This window comes from Leucoraja erinacea, chromosome 26 (genome assembly GCF_028641065.1).
Source record: "Leucoraja erinacea ecotype New England chromosome 26, Leri_hhj_1, whole genome shotgun sequence".
NCBI lineage: Eukaryota > Metazoa > Chordata > Chondrichthyes > Rajiformes > Rajidae > Leucoraja > Leucoraja erinaceus.
This window is the reverse complement of record NC_073402.1, coordinates 25,142,699-25,156,753: the sequence shown is the minus strand read 5'-3', so window position 1 is coordinate 25,156,753 and position 14,055 is coordinate 25,142,699. Positions and strand designations below refer to the sequence as shown.

The 14,055-nt window shown below is 44.7% G+C and overlaps 1 protein-coding gene across 1 annotated transcript in view; it reads left to right on the top strand.

The window, feature by feature from the left end:
• LOC129709851 (lysophospholipid acyltransferase 2-like) overlaps positions 1-14,055 on the top strand; it is a 52,583-nt gene that overhangs the window by 26,864 nt on the left and 11,664 nt on the right. Inside the window, exons 4-7 of the mRNA XM_055656468.1 lie at positions 3,041-3,136; positions 3,969-4,024; positions 9,477-9,531; positions 10,966-11,156. Coding sequence (XP_055512443.1) covers positions 3,041-3,136; positions 3,969-4,024; positions 9,477-9,531; positions 10,966-11,156 — 398 coding nt within the window. The remainder of the gene's footprint in view (positions 1-3,040; positions 3,137-3,968; positions 4,025-9,476; positions 9,532-10,965; positions 11,157-14,055) is intronic.

Sequence of the window (14,055 nt, the reverse complement as noted above, 5' to 3'; positions counted from 1 at the left end):
ATTATGATCTGGGTGGGGCTCTGGGCTCAACTGTAGTCTGAGACACTAATCATTCTGCTTTTTCTGGTTATATTTCATCTTTTTGATATTTGGACTGGTCTACACTCTTGTTGTGCATGGCTTGATGTCTTTGTTACAAGGAGTATCATAGCGTCATAGCATAGAGACAGGCCCTTTGGCCCAACTTGCCCACACCGACCAACGTCCCATCTACACAATTTCCACCTGCCTGGGTTTGGCCCATATCCCTCGAAACCTGTCCTATCCATGTACCTGTCTAAATGTTTCTTAAACGTTGCAATAGTACCTGCCTGAACTACCTCCTTCCGAAGCTCATTCCGTACACCTGCGTTTTTAGCTCTGACTTTTTTTCTTTTTTTTAATATTTTATTTATTAGAAGTAGTGTACATTACAGTGATATAATCCAAAAATAACATCATACATTTCCTGGACCACTTCTTGTTTTAAACTTTAAAAAGAAGGAAAGTAAAGAGATTAGATAGGATAGTCTAGGACAGGAAGAAAGAGTGGTCAAGAGAGACCCTTAGAAACGTAAACACGAAAAAGAGATTTAAAAAAAACAAAGAAAAAGAAAGAGAAAAGTAGAGAACAGAAGATATAAGAAAGTAAAATAAGAATAAAGGGATATACCTACCTGGTATCTTTACACCCTCACCAGGTCCTCACCAGGTCCTGAAAACCATTTCATTAAGAAAGTTAGCTCTGACTTTTTGACCACCGAAATAGCTACTTGTAAGTAGGGGTCGCATAAACGTCAGCGAGCCCACAAGTTCTGACTTTTTGACCAGGCTGCTGTCTCTTGAATGGCTCACACAGGTCTAGTGGATGCCCCAAGGGGGGCAATTTGTAGGGGTTGGCATTTCCACCTAACGTCAATTTTTTAGCGATTTCTTGCTCAGAACACTGTCTTTTGTTTATAATTTTTCTTTTTCACGGACGTTCTTTTGAAAGTAAAACGATTGGCGTTTTAAGCTTCTTCAGCTGAAACGAGTTCACTTTTTAAATTATAAGAATTATATATCACCACATGGGGGGGGGGGGGGGGGGGGGGGGGGGGGGGGGGGGGGGGGGGGGGGGTGGACACAGGATTTTAGAGGGTTAGGGGGACACTCAGTGGTGTGAAACTGCTGCTGCAAACTGCAACTAGAGTTTGTCCCCTTGCTCATTTCATTGTTTGTATTCCTTCGTCCCCAGCTAACAATGAACCATTGTGCGCTCCATCTTTCCTGAGTCATCGATGCAGGCTCTGTTTTGTTCTCTACCTTCCCATACCCCTAGTTTCCCCCTCCCCTGACGCTCAGTCTGATGAAGGGTCTCGACCCGAAACGTCACCTATTCCTTTTCTCCAGACCTGACCCGCTGCTTGACCCGCTGAGTCACTCCAGCATTCTGTGTCTATCTTCGGCGTAAACCAGCATCTGCAAGTTCCTTCCTACACATTTGTATAAAAGCAATCAGGCCACCTGATTGAATAGAAATTGAGTACTGCGGACCGCTCTTAATAGGAACAATGATGGTGGTTTGCCAAGGAAAGACAGACACAAAGTCTGGAACAGGAGATAAAACTTAGCACAAACATAATTCAGTTTAAAAAGATGTACAAAATGTGCATTTTTTAAAGGATATTGGGATGAGGATAGGTGATTGTGAGTGGGATATTTGTTATACTGATTGTATTGGGAAGGGTGATTATAGAGTGATGGGTTGTATATATGACTAAGATACTGTATAGTATATGAGGGTTTTTTCTTTTTTCTTTTTTTCTCTTTTGTATGGCTTTGTAAATATTTGATTAGCGTATAAATGTAAATAATTTGGTGTACATATGGCTGTTGGTGTAAATGTGATGTACATATAGCTGCTGGTGTACATGTGGTGTACATATAGCTGCTAAATTTGTATAAGATAATTCTAAGCAGTTGAATAAGGGGTGGGAATTAATAAGCTTTGGCTTCTTCCTGCTCCTTTTCGGACACATACGATTTCATTTATTTATAGATATTGTTTATGACACTTATGAATATTCTTGTTTGTGTTTTTTTGTTTTTTTGTACGCTGTTTCACACTTGCTTTTTATTCTTTTATTCTGTTCGAAATAAAGAATTAAATAAAAAATAAAAAATAAAGTGTTGGAGTATTCAGCAGGTCAGGCAGCATCAATGGGGAATATGGATGGGTAACGTGTAGGAAGGAACTGCAGATGCTGGTTTAAACCAAAGATAGACACAAAAAGCTAGAGTAACTCAGTGAGACAGGCAGCATCTCTGGAGAGAAGGAATGGGTGACGTTTCGGGGCGAGACCCTTCTTCAGGCTGGTTGGGGATAAGGGAAACGAGAGCAATAAACGATGATGTGGAGAGATAAAGAACAATGAATGAAAGATGTGGGAAAAAGTAACAATGATAAAGGAAATGGGCCATTGTTAGCTGTTTGTTGAGTGAAACCGAGAAGCTGGTGCTACTTGGGTGGGGGAGAGATGGAGAGAGAGGGAATGCCAGGGCTACCTGAAGTTAGACAAATCAATCTTCTTTTATCATCAATAATATGACGTTTCGGGTCAGGACCCTTCTCCAGACCGATTCTGATTTTTATTCTGAGAATAGGGCAGCACAGTGGCGCAGCGGTAGAGTTGCTGCCTTACAGCGCTAGAGACCCGGGTTTGATCCTGACTACAGGTGTTGTCTGTACGGAGTTTGTACGTTCTCTCCGTGACCTGTGTGGGTTTTCGACCTTCCGAGATCTTCGGTTTCCTCCCACACTCCAAAGACGTACGGGTTTGTAGGTAAATCGACTTGGTATTAATGTATAAAAATGTCCCTGGTGTGTGGAGGATAGTATCAGTGAGTGAGGATCACTGGTCGGCATGGACTCAGTGGGCTGAAGGGCCTGTCTCCACGCTGTATCTCGAAACTAAACTAAACTAAAATTAGACTGAATTTTATTCATGCACATACAAATCCCCTACCTATGACATTGACACAGGTTTTCTCTGACGTTCCATTCAATATATTGTTTCAGGTACACTTTCCTGGCAGCAATGACCTACCTAACCATCTGTCAGATTATCCGAGTCTACGTCCTTGATAGCGAAGAGTGCTCTGCTGATTTTTCTGGGTGAGTTGGAAAAGTACACACTAATGACTTGAAGCTATTGCTGATCGCAGGTTGGTTCCATGTGCAGTTTGTGTCGTGACCTGTGGGTGATTTAACCTTGATGTTAGATTCCGCCTCCTTGCATTGCCTCATGCAGATGCTTTTGATAGGGTCATATCATCATAGAGTGATACGGTGTGGAAACAAGGCACCTCAACCCATCTTGCCCAACATGTCCCAGCTACACCAGTCCCACCTGCCCGCGTTTGGTCCAAATCCGTTCAAACCTGTCCTCGCCATGATAGTGGAAAAAGTACAAGCAGTGATAAAAGAAATTGTCGCAGGTGGTAACAGATGGGAACTAACTAAGCCTCCTTTGAAGAAGTGGAGGGGCATGTTGGCGCAGCGGTAGAGTTGCTGCCTTACAGCACCAGGGACCCAAGTTCGATCCTGACTAGCGTACGTAGGATAATGTTAGTGTGCAGGGATCGCTGGTCAGCATGGACTCGGTGGGCCGAAGGGACTGTTTCCGCGCTGTTTCTCTGTATCTCTAAACTAAGTAAATGTTGCGAGGTTATGTGGCTTGATGACAGTGTAGAAGGAAGCATTTAAATCACAATTATTATTGTCCTCAATGGTATGAGGTTCAACGAGTTATTCAGATTAAGGTGACATTTAATGCTCTTGCATGTGCTCCTCCTACACATTGCCCGAGAAAGTTTCCTAGTCATTGGCTGTGGTTTCACCAGTATTTCTGGTTTAACAATAGTGTATCAAACTCCCTCAGGGAACTTGTGTCTTTTGTTGTGTGTTGTATTATTATCTCCTGAATTGTTTCCCATTTGTTCTGTAGGCCACTAATGGTGATCACACAGAAAGTAACAAAGTTGGCATTTGAACTTCATGATGGTAAGGAACATGACCCAAACGAGAGACGGTCAACACACATTCTCACCCTCCACTTTACATCGACTTGTCCTTGTATCCCTTTGTTATTTTCATGCCTAGTTTCTGCTGATGGGTTCCCTGGGTAGTGTGTTCCACTTTTCACCAATTCCAACACTGAAAATCATTCTGGCCCTTCCTAGGTTGAATAAGGACGAATCATTCCGTTTATTTACTTTAGAGATACAGTGTGCAAACAGGCCCTTCGACCCACCGAGTCCGTGCCGACCAGCGATCACCCTGCACACTAACACTATCCAACACACCAGGGGCAATTTACAAATTTACCACGGCCAATTAACCTACAGACCTGAGATAGACACAAAATGCTGGAGTGATTCAGCTGGACAGGCGGCATCTCTGGATAGAAGGAATGGGTGGCATTTCGGGTCGAGACCCTTCTTCAGACTACAAACCTGTACGTTTTCAGAGTGTGGGAGGAAACCAGAGCACCTGAAGAAAACCCACGTGGTCAAGGGGGGGAGGGAGAGCAACTCAGTACAGACAGACAGCTAACTCCTAGCAGGGAGTGCAATAAAGTGGCATAAGTTTAAGGTGCTTGCTGGATGTGAGTGGGGTTAGTTGAGGAAGTAACTTTTCACCAAACGAGTGAGGAAGATTGGGAACCCGATGTCTGAAAGATTAATGAAATGCATTTCATTGAGCGTTTGATGTGCGGTGTCCCTTCGGGCATGAATGGTGAAATGTTCTTTGTCTTCCCTCCGGGACACAACAATTCAAATAATCACCATCAGTGGCATAAATGTCCTTTCTTCCACTATCCTACAAAGTATGTTTCTAATTCCTTTCATGATGTTAGAATTTCCAGAATTTATTTACAACCAATAAGTTTCACTGAGGTTCATTGAGGGATAAAAGTTGGTCTAAAACACCAGGGATACGCACAACACAATACAGCTGCAGCCCCTGCAGATAGTGAGTCACTGGTTTAGTTTAGTTTATTGTCACGTGCACTGAGGTACAGTAAAAAGCTTTTGCCGCCTGCTAAGTCAGCGGAAGGAAAAACATGATTACAATTGAGGCACCCACTTTGTACACATACGCAGACACAGTTTGATTTCCCCACCACTCTAAAGGGGCTGTCTCACTTGGGCGACCTAATCCGCGAGTTCTGGCGAGTTTGCCCTCGACTCATACTCGCAGCATGGTCCACACGAGGACGTAGGAGGTCTTTGTAACTCTCCTTCATGCTCGAGAGTGTTCCACGCGTACTCGTGGCCTCAGCTAGGTCGCTGCGTATTTTTTGACGTTGAAAACTGCCCACGAGTAAAAAAAGGTCGCCATGGAAAAAATCGATACTTTTTTTACTCGTAGGTTTAGTCGTAGTAGGTCGGCATGTTAGTCGTAGGTAATCGAGGGTAGTCGAAGGTAGCCGTAGATAGTCTTCAACGTAGTCGAAGGAGGTCAAAGGGAGGTCGAAGGAGATCAAAGGAGGTCATCTTCACTCTCCACTATTCGGTGTCCAATTTTCCAGAAGTTATGAGTAGCTAGTTTTCAATATAGTCGAAGGAGGTCTTCAACATGACATTTTTTCAAACTCTCCTAAACTCTTCAAAACTCGCCAATTAGGTCCCCCAAGTGGGACATCCCCTTAACTCAGGTAGAATGGAGTTGCATTCATTTTAGGTGAGGTCCAACCCCACGGTGTGCTAGTGGAGAGCAGCAAACAATGCAACACATCATTGAAGCATGCCCTCAACAAAGACTCAAAGGAGGACTTGTCACCCTTCATACAGCAGATCAAGAGGCAACTGCTTGGCTAAAGAACTTTGCATTCGCTAAATAAATAGGTGAGGTGAATATTATGATTTCAAAGCCAGCTGTTTCTTGCAGTTCTTGGTTGGAAATTATCAAAAGGTGTTGAGGAAGGGGAGGACGTGACACAATTGTGAGGCCACAAAAAACATACAGCGAGGTATTAAAGATAGATATTAGAGGGAATCGTAGCGGGAAAGAAGCCATGTCAAGTTATGGGGGAGAGTATGACCCTAAAAGCTGGAATAACTCAGCGGGACAGGCAGCATCTCTGGAGAGAAGGAATGGGTGACGTTTCTTCAGACTCAATGGACACAGCCTAAAATTTAGAAAGAGAGGGCTTCATTTGTCAAGTTGGAATTCAAGAGCACATACGGAGGACAATAGAAACTTTAAACTCGCTTCTGTAGGCACTAATGATGCAAGGCAAGGAACTAATTTTGAAACTGCAATTGACAAATTGTGCTTAGCCAAACCTAACGGATTGCAGATCAGTCACAATTACATTGATGGCTGAGCAAGTTCACGCATTAAATGGCCACTGCCAAATTGATAGATGGAATATGTTCACGATTATGAAGGGTTTTATTAAAGTAAATCTAGGGAAACTGTTTACTCTGGTTACATAGTTGGTAGACGGCCTAGACTGGAATTAAGGGTGGATGAAGCATTTGAGCCAGAACTTTGACGCGCTATTTCCTTGCCTTAAAACAATGTCATATCTCTCTGACTTTTTTCTCGTTACGAGCTTTAAAAGGGTGGTATTGTAATGGGATTTAAAAGGGCAGACATTACTGAAAAACTCCAAATGGATATCTTGCAGCTGCTGGTATTTCGACACACGCTCACACCCCCAACAACAGTCTTGCAGCTACTGAGCTGAGATGATTACTTCCTGGTGTTTGTACCTGTGTTTCCTGAGGCCAAGGAGAGTGGTCTTGGTCTTGCCTTGATCCTGACCTCGGATGCTGTCTGTACGGAGCTTGCACGTTCTCGCGGGGTTTTCTCCGGGTGCTCCGGTTTCCTCCCACGATCCAATGACGTGCAGGTTTATAGGGTAATCGGCTTCTGTAGAATGTCCTTGGTGTGTACAATAGAACTAGTGCGATCGGGTGATCGATGGTCGGTGTGGGCTCAAGGGCCTGTTTCCACGGTGCACCTCTAAACTAAACCGGTTGTCTGGTTCACATGAAGAGAATATAGGCCCTTTTTGGACCACTGTATCATGAAGCATTTAAGAAGGAACTGCAGATGCTGGAAAATCGAAGGTAGACAAAGGTGCTGGAGAAACTCAGCGGGTGCAGCAGCATCTATGGAGCGAAGGAAATAGGCAATGTTTCGTCCCAAAACCCTTCTTCAGACTGATGTAGGGTGGGGGAGGGGGAAGGAAGGAGAAAGGAAGAGGAGGAGCCCGAGGGCTGAGGGAGAGCTGAGACGGGGAGGAGACAGCAAGGGCTACCGGAAATTGGAGAATTCAATGTTTATGCCGCTAGGGTGCAGACTGCCCAAGCGGAATATGAGGTGCTGCTCCTCCAATGCTCACTCTGGTGGTGCTCACTCTGGCCATGGAGCAGGCCCAGGACAGAGAGGTCGCGTATCATGAAGCAGAATGTGTATGGACACTGATGTCCTGAGAAGTGGAGATCAAGGTGAATGTGAAGTTAGGTGGATATGTTATATTACGGAGTCGGGAATGATCAGAGTTTGATGTGAGCAGTGTCCATATTGAGCCTTGGATCTGCAGGGATGCAGTACTTTGTTGCTGGCTCTTTAATTAAGGTTTATGTGCATTCAGCATCAATAAAAACCTTGTCCCCTGGAGTGGGGTCAACTATTGTTTTCAGAGCAATGTGATTGCAAATGATGCTGATGGTGGACTTTGGTTTTGCACAATGACTGACGTGGTTTAGGTGAGTTTGATGCCAGACAAATGTTGCCAGCAAACCCTAAAGGTCACACACACGGTGCTTGTTGTGAGGTTTGAAGAAGGATCCCAACACGAAAAGTCACCTATCCATGTTCTCCAGAGATGCTGAGTTGGTGTCCTGCTGAGTTACTCCAGCACCTTATGTCCTTTTTTTTAATGACGTAACTTGTTTATCATCTGGAAGGCAGAAAGAGTGCCAGGTGCCAATTTATTAACTTTCAAATGGGATAGAAAAATTAAAAAAAAATATTGGGCAGCAGAGAAGAAACGGGGATTTAGATCTCCATCATCTGAAAAGATCTGGCCCTCATGGTTGTTCAGCTCAAAACCCATTTGCGTTGGCTGTAGAGCACTTTGGGATGAACTGAGGTATGAAATGTTACTGAATGAATTCCATTTTTCCTTTATTTTTTAAAAAGGGAATCTTAAAGTGAGGCCTTAAAGTGTTGAGTTCCGCCATGATTCCAACAACTCGAGTCATTAGTTCATACGTGATAGGAGCAGAATTAGGAGCAGAATTAGGCCTTCTCCCCATAACCCCTGACACCCGCACTAATCAAGAATCTATCTATCTCTGCCTTTAAAATATCAAAGAAATATAGAAACATAGAAAATAGGTGCAGGAGGAGGCCATTCGGCCCTTCGAGCCAGCACCGCCATTCATTGTGATCATGGCTGATCGTCCCCTATCAATAACCCGTGCCTGTCTTCTCCCCATATCCATTGACTTGGCCTCCACAGCCTTCTGTGGCAAAGAATTCCATGGATTCACCACCCTCTGACTAAAGAAATTCCTTCTCATCTCCTTCCTAAAGGAACGTCCTTTAATTCCCAGGCTACGACCTCTGGTCCTAGACTCTCCCACTCGTGGAAACAGGTGGCACGGTAGCGCAGCGGTAGAGTTGCTGCCTCACACAGCCCGAGACCCGGGTTCGATCCTGACCGCGGACGCTGTCTGTGCCGAACTTGTACGTTCTCCCCGTGACCGCGTGGGTTTTCTCCGAGATCTTCGGTTTCCTCCCACACTCCAAAGACGTACAGGTTTGCATGTTGATCGGCTTGGTGTAAATGTAAAAATTGTCCCCAGTGTGTGTAGGTTAGTGCGGGGATCGCTGGTCGGTGCGAACTCGGCGAGCCGAAGGCCCGTTTCCACGCTGTATAGTCTAAATTAAACAAAATATCCTCTCCACATCCACTCTATCCAAGTCCCTCGTGTCTCCTTGTCATTTCCCATCCAATAGTGGGATCTCTTTGGTAGACAAAAGTGCTGGAGAAACTCAGCAAGTGCAGCAGCATCTATGGAGCGAAGGAAATAGGCAATGTTTCGGGCCGAAACCTTTTGGGTTGAAGCCTAGTGAAGGAAATAGGCAACGTTTCGGGCCGAGACCCTTTGGGTTTCGGCCCGAAACGTTGCCTATTTCCTTCGCTCCATAGATGCTGCTGCACCCGCTGAGTTTCTACAGCACTTTTGTCTACCTTCGATTTTCCAGCATCTGCAGTTCCTTCTTAAACACAGTGTTGGTTTTGGTTGGAATGCTTTCCCTCTGTATCATCAGCGCCTTGTGGTTGGTTCAGCGTAGCCTGGTTTGTTTTGCTCTGCGATCCAGGGTGACGGAACCTTTTTCCGTCCCTTGTATCACTTTCGAACAAAACATTGCAACTATTTACTGCGTTTAAATGCTGCCAAACCTGCTTTGTCTTCATTCCATTTAGGTTTGGCCCGAGATGATAAAGAACTGAGTCTCTCCCAGAAGCGCTTAGCAGTGAGGTAAGTTCAGGATATATATACAGGAGGATATGGCTTGAAATTGCAACGTGTGAAATTTGGTGGAGAAGCTCGAAACCAACGATGTCGCTCCAAAGAGTTTAAACCTTTCAATAAAATAAATTCCAAAAAAAATGAGACCTGCTAGGCTTCAGTCTCAATATTATTCAAGGTTTTACTAATTTCAGTTAAGTCACTAACACATGAGCATATGAAAATAGTAGGCCATTCGGCCCCTCAAGCCTAGTCCGCAATTTAATAAGTTCATGGCTGTGTGTTGGGGTCTTCCCAAAATCCAGATGGTAGAAATATATTTGGATTCGCATTTTCTTTTTGTTTTAACTTTTCAGATTTTGACACTGAAGAAACTTTCATGCATTTGTTCTATATCTCTCCATCTCACTGTCTGTACCTCTCGTATCCCCCCCCCCCCCCCCCCCCCCCCCCGACTCTCAGTCTGAAGAAGGGTCTCAACCCGAAACGTCACCTATCTCGGAAATGCTATCTTTCACGTTGAGTTACTCCAACATTTTGTGTCTATGTACTGATTTTATCCACACACACACACACACACACACACACACACACACACACACACACACACACACACACACACACACACACACACACACACACACACACACACACACACACACACACACACACACAAAACACATAAACATTTAGACATCTTTAAACATTAACTTGTAGTTAAAACAAGAACGTTTCCTACTGACAAATTTAACACCCTATTTTCCTATTTCCTCCACTTGTAAATCTCCACTTGTTTTACTATCTGATATTTATTTTATTCCAAATTTAACATTTCCTGAGGTTTGCAACTCCTCACCCTGTACACTAGTTCTAACTGGACACTGGGGACACTGGAAGCCAATTAACCTACAAATTTGCACGTCTTTGGAGTGTGGGAGGCAAAGCTGGAGAAAACCCACGCAGGTCACGGGGAGAACGTACAAACTCCGTACAGACAGCGCCCGTAATCGGGATCGGACCCGGGTCTTTGGCCCTGTCGGGCAGCAACTCTGCCACTGCACTACTCGATGCATGGTTTGTCTGATTGACTGGGGCTGTGTCCGTCCACAATTTTCTGTGCTTTCTGCAGTTTTGGGCTGGGCAGTTGCCGTACCAAGCTGTGATGCTTCCAATGGTACATCTATAGGAATTGGCAAGAGCCGTTGCAGAGACATGCCGAATGATCTGAGTCTCCTGGGGAAGTAGAGGTGTTAGTGAGCTTTCGTGGCCATGACGTCAATATGTTTGGACCAGGCTCGCCCTCATGATCACGCACGAGCCAATCTCTCTTAAAGCACTGCGATGCAAAATTGTACCCAAACGCTGCTCTCGCTGAACATAGACACAAAATGCTGCAGCGTGTACTGGATCGTGGTCTAAGACTCTTTTGCTGTGTCTTTGCAGGCGGATACCAAGTCTACTTGAGTATGTCAGCTACAACCTCAACTTCATGGGCATCCTTGCAGGCCCTCTGAGCTCTTTCAATGATTACATCTCCTTCATTGAGGGCAGAAACTTCGAGGCTGGGCAGGTCCCCCTTGCTAATGGAACGGAGAGAAAAGCCTGCTCCCTGAATGAACCTTCACCTCTGGTAAGCTCATGAACTGATTTTTCTTTATCTACAGAAAGTAGGAAACAGGACTACCAAAGCTCTAGAATAGTCCCACAGACTCTTGCAATTTAACTGTCAGCTTCAGAACACTGCTTAAAACAAAAAATTAAACCACAAAACACCTTGTTGTAATATTTTGCATTTAATTTGGGTAAGTTTTGTTTCTTTGTTAAGATAATGTTGGCCATGTGTCTGTTTGAGGCTGTAGAAGGTCATGTGATTTGACCTTGAGGCCCCTTTATGCCCAGCCTGTGAGTTATTAGCAAATTCGTCTTTGAAGAATATTCTTTCAAAAAATCCTTGACAGACACAGATGGCACAGCTGTAGAGTTGCTGCCTTACAGCGCTTGCAGCGCCAGAGACCCAGGTTGCATCCCGACTACTTGTGCTGTCTGTGCAGAGTTTCCACGTTCTCCCAGTGACCTGCATGAGTTTTCTCCGAGATCTTCAGTTTCCTCCAACACTCCAAAGACGTACAGGTTTGTAGGTGAATTGGTTTGCTATAAGTGTACATTGTCCCTAGTGTGTGTTGGGCGGTGCGGACTCGATGGGCCGAAGGGCCTGTTTCCGCACTGTATCTCTAAAGTGAACTAAGCTAAACACCTTCCATGCACACAATGTCTGTTGGGGAAAAAACCTCAGTGATGGATAAGATGCACTGATTATGTGGGGGAGGTTTGGGAAAGATTTCATTTGGTGAATAAATTGCATACTCCACACACAACTGGAACTGGATGCTTTGATTTCAGCAGTTCTATTTAGAGTAATAGTCCTACAGCATGGAAACAGGCCATTTGGCCCATCCTGATCATACTGACCAACAAGCACTACTAATGTACAACATGTCTCCCCGCACTTGACCCCTATCCCTCCAAACCATTCATATCCACGTACCTGCCCAAATATCTTTTCAATGTTGTTCTAGTATCTCCCACAACTACCTCCTCTGTCTGCTCATTCCTGTCTCAAAATGTGATGCCCTGTAAAATTCAGATTGTAATCATGTATTGTCTTTTTGCTGACTGGGTAACACGCAGCAACAGATTTTCACTGTACCTCTGTTCACGTGACAATACACTAAACTAAGCATTCAATACATCCACCAAACCTCTGTGTGAAAACAAAAATGACCCTCAGGTTCCTATTAAATCTTTCCACTCTCACCTTAGATATATTTAATATGTCTATTAGGAATCATAATTTCAATATATCCATCCCAAATGTGTGAACTCCACTATTACAACCCTTCAAGAAATCGGTGCATATTCATTTTTGGCCTTTTGTACATTCTCGATCACTAGTGGCCACCACTTCAGACTGAGAGTCGGGGAGAGGAAGACACATCTGAAGAAGGGTCTAGACCCGAAACATCACCCATTCCTCCATTCCAGAGATGTTGCCTATCGTTGTAAACCAGTATCTGCAGTTGCTTCCACCGCTGTTGATGGCCCAGCCTTCTGTCGGTTGAAGTCCTAAGATATGGAGTTCCTCCCACCAACCAATTCACTTCTCCAACTCTTGTCTTTTCCAAGTCGCTCCCTGCAAACCTACCTCTTTCCCACCCTGTTCATCATCTGTAAGGAGTTTGTACGTTCTCCCCGTGACCACGTGAGTTTCTTCTGCGTTCTCGAGTCTCCTCCCACTTTCCAAGGACTTGGGGGTTTGTAGGTTAATTGGCTTCTGTAAATAGCCTTGAGTGTGTAGGATGTGAAACTGGACGAAGTTTAGTTTAGAAATCTCTAAACTAAACTATGTATATCAGTGTGGGACTCAGTTCTGCGTTTTTGTTTGTTGAAATTCCTTTGGATTATTCACCACATTAAGGTGCCAGATAATTGCAGTTTGGTGGCATTTTTTTCATTGAAAGAAGATAGGTTCATGCCTTGACATCACTGCCAAGGAATTTGGTTACATATGTTCAACAAACTTGCTAAAGTATGGGAAGGAGGGTGGCACAGTGGTGCAGTGGTGAAGAAGGGTTTCGGCCCGAAACGTTGCCTATTTCCTTCGCTCCTTAGGTGCTGCCTCACCCGCTGAGTTTCTCCAGCATTTTTGTCTACCTTCGATTTTCCAGCATCTGCAGTTCCTTCTTAAACAGCAGTGTTTTATTTTAGTTTAGAGATAGATGGCAGACACAGGCCCTTCGGCCCCACCGAGTCCGCACCGACCCGCGATCCCCGCACAAGACTACACACACTAGGGACAATTTACATTTATACTAAGTATACAAACCCAAGCCAATTAACCTACAAACCTGTACATCTATGGAAGTTGTGCCTCTTTATTCTGTAGGAGATGAAACTGCAGATGCTGTGTTATAGCCCTGTTCCACGGTATGAGTTAATTCCAAGAGCTCTCCAGAGTTTGCCCTGATTCGAACTCGGAGATTTACGGTAATGGCCACTCGTCGGTACTCGGGGCTCTCGTGGACATTTTTTAACATGTTGAAAAACCTTCACGAGTCTTCCCGAGCTTACCTGCCGTTAGCGAGTCTTCCCGAGTACCAACCGTTAGCGTTACGAGCCGCTAAGAGACGTCCCCGAGCTGCGACGTACCCGCTACGTTCATTCTCTATGCTTACCACGAGTTTGATTTTATTTTAACTCGGGAGAGCTCTTGGAATGAACTCATACCGTGGGACAGGGCTTTAACACTGAAGATAGATATAAAATGCTGGAGTAACTCAGCGGGATAGGCAGCGTTTTTGCATAGAAGGAATGGGTGACGTTTCGGGTCGAGACCCCTCTTCTTGTTCCAGGCACATTGCAAGTGAGTGTAGCTTCTTAGTTTGCTGTGTAGATAGCTCCACTTTGTGGCCAAGTTTGCTCACTGCACCCTTGAAGCACAGTCACGAGCCAAGTGTGCTTTATTGGCATGTGTCC